The following is a 9,620-nucleotide window of genomic DNA, read 5'->3' as shown; positions in this document are numbered from 1 at the left end:
CTGCCCGCCCGCCCGCCGCTTCCCGCTCTGGGACGGGCTCCGGCCCCTCAAGGCAGCGGGGGGCTGCGGGCCTGTCTGTGCGCTGCTGCGTGGCAGAGGCGGAGGACTTTGCTCCCGGTCCGTTGTGCTGCGGACCTCGGCTGGAGGGCTCGTGTGAGGGCTGGAGCCGTGGTTGTGAACGTTTCTGCTAGCAACCCTTTGCAATGCTGCGCGTTACTGTGGGCATAATAAAATTTGCATCGTGGTAGTTGCTTGCTGACAGGAGGAAGTTTAGTGGTATCGTTGGCTGTTGTAGGGGTCATCTGAGTTTCTGTGTAAAACTGGGGGGGAGGGGGAATGTTTTTTATTATTTAAGTTTGTGGAGAAAACTCCCCCCCCCGCCCCCAGCAGACTCATGCACTTGATAGTAGTGCGGTTGAGATCCTCTGGTAACCTGAGATCTCTGTTTCGCACAAGTAACATCAGAAATAAGCGTCCAGCCTTAAACTGTTCATCTGTTGCACAGAATGTGCATGTTTTGCGGTCTTGGAAAGCTTAGCGTTACAACATAAAACATTTTAGTCCTGATTCCACCAATTTTACTGAGGTGCCTCTGATGAAAGTACTTCGCAAGTCAGTAGATTTTACTTGTTCTCTTTTCTGCTACTGTGGTGGATTAGACAGTGATTTCCTTAACACAATCGTTCCTGTTTAGTAGTGAAACAGGATGGTTGACAGCGTATAAACTCTCTATTTTTTATTATGCTTTCAGTGAATGTGTTTGATAGTAATACTAAAATGCTGGTAGGGGCCAAGGTGCTCACATGTTTGAGTGTGAACTTGCTATTGATTAAGCTAAACTAGTACTGGTAATGGAAATTTTTCTGATAATCTCTGTATCATAGACTTGCTTAAATTGTTAGGCAAGAGGAGTGCTTCAAATACAGGTGTGAGGAGATGGGAGAATGTTTCTTTCCATTTATTACAGTACAGTATAGCTAGTAAGTTGTTTACCACACTTCTTGCTCTAGGATTGTAGACACTATGGACAGAATCTGTACTGAATCGTAACTAAAACTTGCTTGGATGCAATGGATTTTTGCAGAAGAAAGGCTTGCCACGGCATACTGCATCTGTGTAATCATCTCAGATCATTTAGTCTGACCGCAAGTGTTAGTGATTGAAAGATGAAGACCTTCACAGCCATTGCTAGGTCTCCATGGAAAGTAATAAAAACCATAACCAACCAGTGCTCAAACCGTTTGGAATTGGAGGTGCAGCTTTCCTGGAAAAGTAAATGACTGGAGTCTTAAGGGTACCCAGGTAATGCTGGAAGTAGCATCGTAGAGAGAGCAGTGCCCTACCTTGTATCCATGTGCAGCAATGAAGCAGATTCATACACATTTATTTCTGATTTTATAACAATGAGGTCTACTGTATGCTCTAGGCTTTATTTCTTGTGTATTTCATATTTATTTCATATTGCATTATAAAAGGAAGTAATTGTTTATGATGAGGGTGGTGAAACTCTGGCACAGGTTGTGCAGAGAGGTGGTCAATGCCCCATCCCTGGAAACATTCAGGGTCAGGCTGGATGGGGCTTTTAGCAACCTGATCTAGTTGAAGGTGTCCCTGCTCATGCCAGGGGGGGTTGGACTAGATGACCTTCAAAGGTCCCTTCCAACCCAAACTATTCTATGATTAATGAGGATGCTGTTCAAAAACTGTGCCTGGAGGGTATTAGATATTTAAACTCCAAGGACTCAGGAATACCTTTAAAAGCTGTCAATTCACAATACTTTTGTGAATTCAACTTCCTTCCTTTCTTTTTATATACTGTAAGCACGTATATGGTAATTTAACACTCCAGAGACAGTCTAATTGAAATGTCAGAAATGAGCAGTGTGAAAAACAGGAAAAATTGTACCCGTTTAATTAAAACATAGTGAACTTATTCACTGTTTAACTGGGAAGGGATTTGACTTTCAGGTAAAATCAAACTGAAAACAAAACAGGTTTTCTGAGAATAAAGAAGAAACAAAGCTTGATGGAGCTTGTTACCTCCATTTTTCATTGCAAGGTCCTTTAAAATGGTGCTGTGGTAGAGGAAATTGATGCTGTAGTAGAGGAAAGAGCACATCTATCATAGACACTGTGCCAAACTTCTTTGCACTGAGACTTCTAGAGATGAAAATAGAGGTCATCAATGGTTTTAATTTTATCCCACAACTCTCTCAGAACGTGTGAATTTGTTCATTTGGCATGCTGTTAAGTTCTGCCACAGAATTTGGAGACTCTCTTCTTCAATCTTTTGATATTTCCTAAACTGAAAATAGGCTTATTCAATTTTTAATTATTTAATTTCTAGCTAATGTTTGCATGTGTGTCTTTTAAAATAGATTGGTTCAAAATTGCTGTGCATGTTAGAAATCCCATTTAATATAATAACTGTCAAGGATAGTCAGATATGTAGTTTCCCAAAATAAAGGTAAAACTCTAATTCTTTAAACAGGTCTTGAAAATTATGTCTTCAAATGACACAATGGTAAAATGGGTTGAATTTCTGATTCAAAGCAGAACTGATACTATCAAAACTTGCAGAAGTAGAGATATTGCAACTGGTGCCGTATCAATGGACTGCTGTCTGTAAACTCAGATGGTAACTGAGCTATTTGCATAATCAAGGTACAAGACTGATTTCCAAAGTTACTCAGTACTTTTTCCGCTGACTTGAATTAAAGATGTTCATACACTTTTAGTGTGAAAATCAAGCCATTAATTCCTGTGTTGTATGCAGTCAGCTAAGATGTTACAAAGCTTTTAATTGCGTCTATACTTGTTTCTCTAGCAATGCATGCTTTTCTGTATTTGATGCTATTAATCTGATTTTTTTAAAGTCTTATTTATGAAAACCTTTTGATATTTACGGTTTTCACTGATATGAAAAAGCAGAAGTGGAAGGCAAAGTGAATGGGCGCTTATGTCCAGTTTGTTGATGGGAAGAAAACTGGTTCAAACTGTTTAAAGGCCAGGTTGGCACAATAAGCTGTTGGGAAAAGCAGAAAACTGACTCTTCGGTTTCCAAGCTGCTTTTCTTTGATCATAGAATTTCATTACGTTTCTCAATATTGCACTTTAGAATGTTGTTTTTATTTTTCTTCTTTCAGACTGCTGTGAGTTTCAGAGATCAGCCATGGGCATTAAAGGTTTGCAGGGGTTTGTGGCAAGAGTTTGCCCTGATGCATGCAGAACAGTAGATCTGAGAGAGATGGCAGAAAAACATCGCATCGATCATCCTGATTTCCCGCCTGTTGTCGTAGTAGATGCCATGAGTTGTGTTAGATACTGGTACACACCAGAATCCTGGGTATGCGGTGGCCAGTGGCGGGAATACCTTGCCAGTTTAGAGGATTTTATTAAAGCTTTTATGGCAGCTGGTATCAAGTTGGTGTTTTACTTTGATGGAGTGGTAGAAGAGAAAAAGAGAGATGAGTGGATCAAGCGGAGGCTGCAGAATAACAAGGAAATAGCCAGAATATTTCAGTTTATCAAGACTCACAGGAAACAACCAGGGAGAGAAATGTTTGTTGTTCCTTCAGCTTTGCCTACTTTTACGCGTTTTGCCCTGAAGTCGCTTGGTCAAAAAACAGTTTGCACATTGCAAGAGGCAGACTTTGAGGTGGCTGCATATGGTTTGCAACATAACTGCATAGGAATTCTCGGGCAAGATAGTGACTACCTCATCTATAATACATGCCCCTACTTTTCAATTGAGAAGCTCCGTCTGGACAGACTGGTCACTGTTATGTACTCTCGAGAAGATCTTTGCCGTGTGTTGGGTCTTAGTTTGACACACCTCCCTCTCTTTGCTTGCTTGCTTGGCAATGATGTTGTTCCAGAAAGCTTGTTGGGAGGCTTTTGGCAGAAATGTTTAGTCACCAGTCCCCACAAGAATAACAGCTACAACAGAAGAACAAACGTCCTTCTAGCTGTAGCAAATTACATCTCAAAAGTTCCATGCTCATACAGCAGCCTGAAACACTTGGAAGAGATGCTACCTTTGGGATCAGACAAGACATTACTTTGCAGAGGAGTGGAGTCCTATCTTTTGCCCGGGCAGCAGTCTCCATGGATTCCTCCCAACGCAAGAAATTGCCAAATGTTCTCCCTTCAACAACAAACAGCCATGTGTCAGGATAAAGAAATCTTTCAGGTACCTTGTTTTTTAAAGCTTAATGGTCACTTTATTGCCATGACTACTTAGTGGAAGTTGGTAATGAGTACACCGAACCTATTGATTTAAATTTCCTTGAGCAAAATCTTTTGTCTGTTAAGTACAGCCATGGTTAGGACTATTACATGCATCACAATGAGGGCAGATGCAGCACATTTAATTAAAAGTGGTTCCTCTCTTTGAAGCATCAAGCAGGTCAAATAATGGGGAGTAGCTCCTGTATAGGCCAGTCGCTGGGCATAGAGATATACTTCCCATGTATTGCACGATGTAAGGACTTGCTTTTTGCTTTGAGAACCCACAGGTCAGCTACAGCTGGTTAGTGCTCTGCTTGCCTGTGCCTGGCACGTGCAGTCAACGTACCAAAGGGAGCTGTGCTAAGAATGCAGAAGTTGAAATTGCTCTTGTGGAGGAGATGAGGAAACTTCCTGTAAATCTGTATTTTTTGATTTTTGGATCAGGTTAATTATCCTTCAGATTCATTGTCCCTGAATGAACCAAAAGCACTTCGAGTGGCTTGTTAAAAGGCAGGGCTGCACTAGCAAATTTCACTTACGGCTTCCCACATGGGCAGAGATGTGCTGGCGTTGGGGTGAGAAGTGGTACGTCAGATTGGGTCGCCCTGAGAGATTGAATATATTAACTAGGGTAGCCTACCTGGCTAATAGAAACTGAGCTGCCTTGCATCAGAGTTTATGCAATAGTAGTAAGTCTAGAGTACAATTCTGTAAATTCATGGCAATTAAGATAACATATTGAGATTTAATAAAAAGAAAAATCTATACAAGGTAGTATATTTTAGACCTTATATTAGCCATCTGTTACTCCCTATTTTGCTAGGTTCCTATAGACTTCAAATAGAGTGCCATTTTTTTATCTCTCTTACTTGGCTTGAGCATTTTCTTTAAAACTATATTTCTGTTTCCTCATATTACTCTAAAGTAATTGTGTAATTTACATTTTCCTTTTCTAAAAAGACTAAAACATTTTAAAACTACGTTGTAACCTATGCAATGTTCATTTCAGCTAAACAGCAGATATATTTGGGGTTTTTTATTAACCATAGATAGAATATGTTTTACTTTTGGCTGTAGTAGTTAAACAGAAGACATTATTTAAAAAAACCCAACAACCCTTCATCCTAATAAAGTGTTGAAAAATACTGTTTATGCTTGAAGTGCAAGGAAAAATTAGCCAGAATGTAATTATCTAGGTTGGATTATGGCCAGGACAATAGTGGTAATATCCTTACTCCTTAAGAGAATGTATCATGCGGTCTTTATGACAAGTGGTCATTATTTCTTGGCTTGATCTTTCATTTGAAGGGTTGCAGTTCTCTAGCGTCATGCTGAGCTACTGCTGTAATAAAATAATAATGTTTAGAAACTCCATTGAAGAGTGCCTCACTGTTTGTTGCTGCATAAATCCTGTGTTAAGCCAGTCCCTGGGCCAAGGACATTACAGTCAAAGTTGTAGACATGTTAACTTGTCTTTTGATTTTGTTACAGGTATTTAAATATTTGTATCTGTAATATGTGTGCTTTGCTTCCTATTTTGAAACCCATATGTAGTTCTGCTTACCTTGCACATAATCTGAACTGCACGTAAATGACATACACAATTTAGTTCCAACCTTGAGGACATAGCCTCATGTTACTGCTTCTCTCAGAAAAGCAAAGCATAACTTTCTAGCTGACTGTAGGTGTAAATCAGAAATATTTTTTGAGATACAGCATTGAATACAGCAGTACTTTTGAAATCAGCTTGTATTTTTTTTGGTTCATAAGGATGTGTAGATTATTGGCAAATTGCAAGAAACTAGTATTTTCAAATGGTCTTGTATCTGTGACAGTGGTTTGTATGAAATAGTTCAATGCTTCATTCAAATCATGCTTAGAAATACTTAACTCTGTTTTTATTTTATACAAAAGTAGATTTGGGGGGATAACGTTTCCATATATTAGGAATACTGAAGTATTTCTTTCAGGGCAACCATTAATTTATTGCTGTAAGAAAATGCTCTGTTGTTTGGCATTGCATACAGAAGCCTACCATTGATTTTATGCTCAGGTGAGAATTTCTTCTGAGACTATGACATTTCAGTAGAATTAATTTTGATCAGTAATGACCCAGTGATTGACTCCAGCTTTGACCTGCTGAGTTCCCAGGTTTGCAAATACTGGAATTCTGCAGAAATGGTGAATTTGGCTCTGGCCAGTGATCTGGTAATTCCCAGTGAAAGACGCTGAGATAGCTGTGTGGATGTCACAACCCAAATAATACAGATAGTGTGACACATGCAGGGAGTGCAGAGCAGGGAAACTTAAGTGCCTGCTCACCATACGGCATGGGTCCAGGAGGATTTATTAGTGGCACCCCATGGAAATGGCTCGGCTCAGCTGTTTGAACGCCTCCATAGTTTTGGTCTGAGGTTGTGAGGTAGAAAGTCTGGCTCTGCACTTGGCCAGTCTGGGTTACAAGTGTTACTGGTTGAAATTCTGCGCTGCCCAAGAGCAGCTTCATTGCTTCTGCATCTAAGCCGCTCCAGACCAGCGGTCCCTGTTGGAACTAAGGCTGCTTGTAGCCAGCTGCATCTGCATCCTATGTGTGATTAATGTGCAGCCTGGGTGATGCTGTGATTCTGCTTTTCAGCAACAGCCTGCAGACCTGGTTTTCCTCACTAGAGTAGATTGTATTTCTTTTCTTGGGGAAGAGTTATTGCAAAGTGAAAGTGTGGTGAAGTTCAGTGTTCTAATTTCACCACAATGTAAACTATGCAGAATCAGCTCAGGAAAGAAATGGAGCTGTCTTATGTTGTTCATCTTGGAATAAAATTAAAAGTTTGGGTTTTGTCATGCCTTCAGTCACTATTTAAAGAGGATAGGTTTTCAGGTGACTAAAGGAGGGCAGCTCATTTTTCTGTATCTGAATTCAGAATTCATTTTAAGAATAATTACTCTCTTAAAAACTGTCATTAAAAACCCCAAGGTTTAAGAATTCAAGGAGGGGCTAAGAAAGGCAATGATGTGTTTCCTGGGGATTCCTGTCCACAAAAAGTTAGACGTCTGAAAATATACTGTACTGGTGTTATTTGAAAAAGCACTCATTCCTTCCCTGGCCATTCCCTCATTTCCACTAGTAGAGGAAGTACTATTTCCTCAACAGTGAATACATTTTGTTATTTTTTGATCCTTCTTAATTTTGGAGATAATGCCTTCTTCCTTCTTTGAACAAACAGTTAGCTAAAGAACAGCATATCCAATCTGAAAATTATACAATCTTCAATATCCTGAGTAATGGAGAGATTGAGTGCAGCAACTCTTTGGAAGATGAATGTGATACAGAGATTCCTGGACAGGCACTTATTTACCGCCCTGCTCGTCAGCATATTTATTCTGTCTTGTTGGAATCTGAAAAAGGTAAGGATTAAACTACTTACACCATTATTCAAGTATACTTTCAATTTTGAAATATGAAACCTTGAATTCATTGTTTCAGTGGCTACATCAGCATGGCATTTAGGATAAAAACTGTGGGCAGCTGAAGTGTACTTCTTAAGGAATCAAGAGAAAATGTGACAATGAAATTGCAGTTTTTCTACATGCTGTTCAATATCAGTGCTTTTAAAGAGATTTTTAAAAACTGAGTTTTTTTCCTTGTTAAATGGTAAGTTGTGAAAGTTCTTAATGATCAAAAAGATTGAGCAAAACAATGACATTTAGAAGATTTTAAAAGTTTGAGAGGATATGAAACCTCATCTTGCTTTGGTAAGTGTAGCTCCTGATGAATTAGTTGTAATATACTTTTGCAAAACAGTAATGTACTGTTAGAGTTTTACCTTCTGTTCATTTTAAGTCTGCAATTTTAAGAACAGTGGATAGTCAAATATAGTTACTGTAGTAATACAAATGCAAGTAGTCATGCCAGTGATTATTAGTTCCTTCATCAAAGTGCAAGAAAATACCATTTCTTTATCCAGTGGTATAAACAGATTGTGTACCAGGTGTGTGTGTATATATATATATATATCTGTGCTTCCATTCTTCTGCTTTAACACAGAGAATTCTTTATTCACATCCTTGGACAAATTTTATGTTCTTAAGACTTCTGTTAGTTAAATGTTATCTTTACAGTGTCTTTTAGGCAGTGAGTTGAAAATTAAAAATGTACTGAACTTTTATTCTTTTTAATATGTTCATTTCTCCTTGGTAATCACTTTACATTTTATTGATGAAAGTGCACCGCCATCAAACCTATTATACAGACTATGTGCTTAGAAAGGCACAGAAAGGTAATTAAGTACCTGACTTCCTTCAGCAACTAGAGGTTGAAGTTGTACCATAATAGGGAAAAAAAAGTAGGAAAAACTGAATCAGAGTTTACATAGTCATTTGGAGAGAGTAACAAAAATCTCAGCAGTAATCATGCACATCTGTCATTTTTCATTTTTCGGCCTGCTGCCTCTAAATTTTTTAGACAATTATAACTTAGTTGGGTTTTGTTTATTCCTCTAGCAGCAGGATATTCACTGATGTTTTCAGAAACACCCAGACCAAAACTTCTAATTAACAATTGTCGCTGTGAGATGGCAGGGTAGTAGGCAGATTTGCATTTGCGTTACAGTGTTTGTAGTACTCAGATGAAGAAGATTAGAACTGAAACACAGAAACATTAATTTAGAATCTTACTGAAAATGAAATCTGAATGTGAATGAGGTCTTTTTAAGAAAGTGATTTTTAGAATAAAACCACAGATAACATGTATTATTTGTTCATGCTTCAAATTCCAGAGAGAATTTTCTAAAGTAAACCATAGTGCACCCTCAATCCTTAACCCTTCTAGAAAGGTAGGTAGAGTGTGTCTGCATGGGCACCCCTATTAAATCTGCATTTTTAGTGCATGTATCTACCTCTAACTGCTTTAACCATGTCACTTCCTAGTAGTTCATGGGTTGTTTTTTTTTTATTCCAGTGTATAGCTGCTTCTAAGTCAACAGTGTAGATCATTAATCAGAGCCTGTATGGGAATTCATAAGTAAATGTAAGCATTATTTATTATGAATTTGCTGCTAGACCTACAAGGAAGTTTTGTTCTTTACAAAGTAAGTAGAATCCTTTGCCAGTTTCCCTCCAATGAGGTCAAATTGTCTGGTTTTTGTAATTTGATGAGGGGTAGGATGGGAAGAAGTAACCTACACTGTATGTAGGTTGTATTATAATGTAGAATTACTTTGGATTGGTATTAAAAAGGAGCTTATTGGAAGGAGTCAACTAACTAAATTAGTCCATGTAGAGTCTGCTGCCATTGGGATACAGTTGCTGATGTAGCTCACTGGAAGCTAACTTGGCTAACTCTACACCATGTTCCAGTTTGCAGTGGAGATGTATGTGTTAGTGATCCTCTTTTT

At 38.6% G+C, this 9,620-nt stretch overlaps 1 protein-coding gene across 2 annotated transcripts in view; it reads left to right on the top strand.

The window, feature by feature from the left end:
* The first annotated feature begins 3,148 nt into the window (after nt 1-3,148).
* The window catches only part of FAM120B (family with sequence similarity 120B), a 50,410-nt gene continuing 43,938 nt past the window's right edge, over nt 3,149-9,620 (top strand). For both annotated transcript variants that reach the window (XM_010562692.1, XM_010562690.1), the window contains exons 1-2: nt 3,149-4,192; nt 7,452-7,632. In XM_010562692.1, coding sequence (XP_010560994.1) covers nt 3,173-4,192; nt 7,452-7,632 — 1,201 coding nt within the window. In that variant the 5' untranslated portion in view covers nt 3,149-3,172. The remainder of the gene's footprint in view (nt 4,193-7,451; nt 7,633-9,620) is intronic.

This window comes from Haliaeetus leucocephalus, unplaced genomic scaffold (genome assembly GCF_000737465.1).
Source record: "Haliaeetus leucocephalus isolate CR32 unplaced genomic scaffold, Haliaeetus_leucocephalus-4.0 Scaffold162, whole genome shotgun sequence".
Lineage (NCBI taxonomy): Eukaryota > Metazoa > Chordata > Aves > Accipitriformes > Accipitridae > Haliaeetus > Haliaeetus leucocephalus.
Note: the sequence above shows the minus strand (reverse complement) of the source record. Positions and strands in the feature narration are given on the sequence as shown.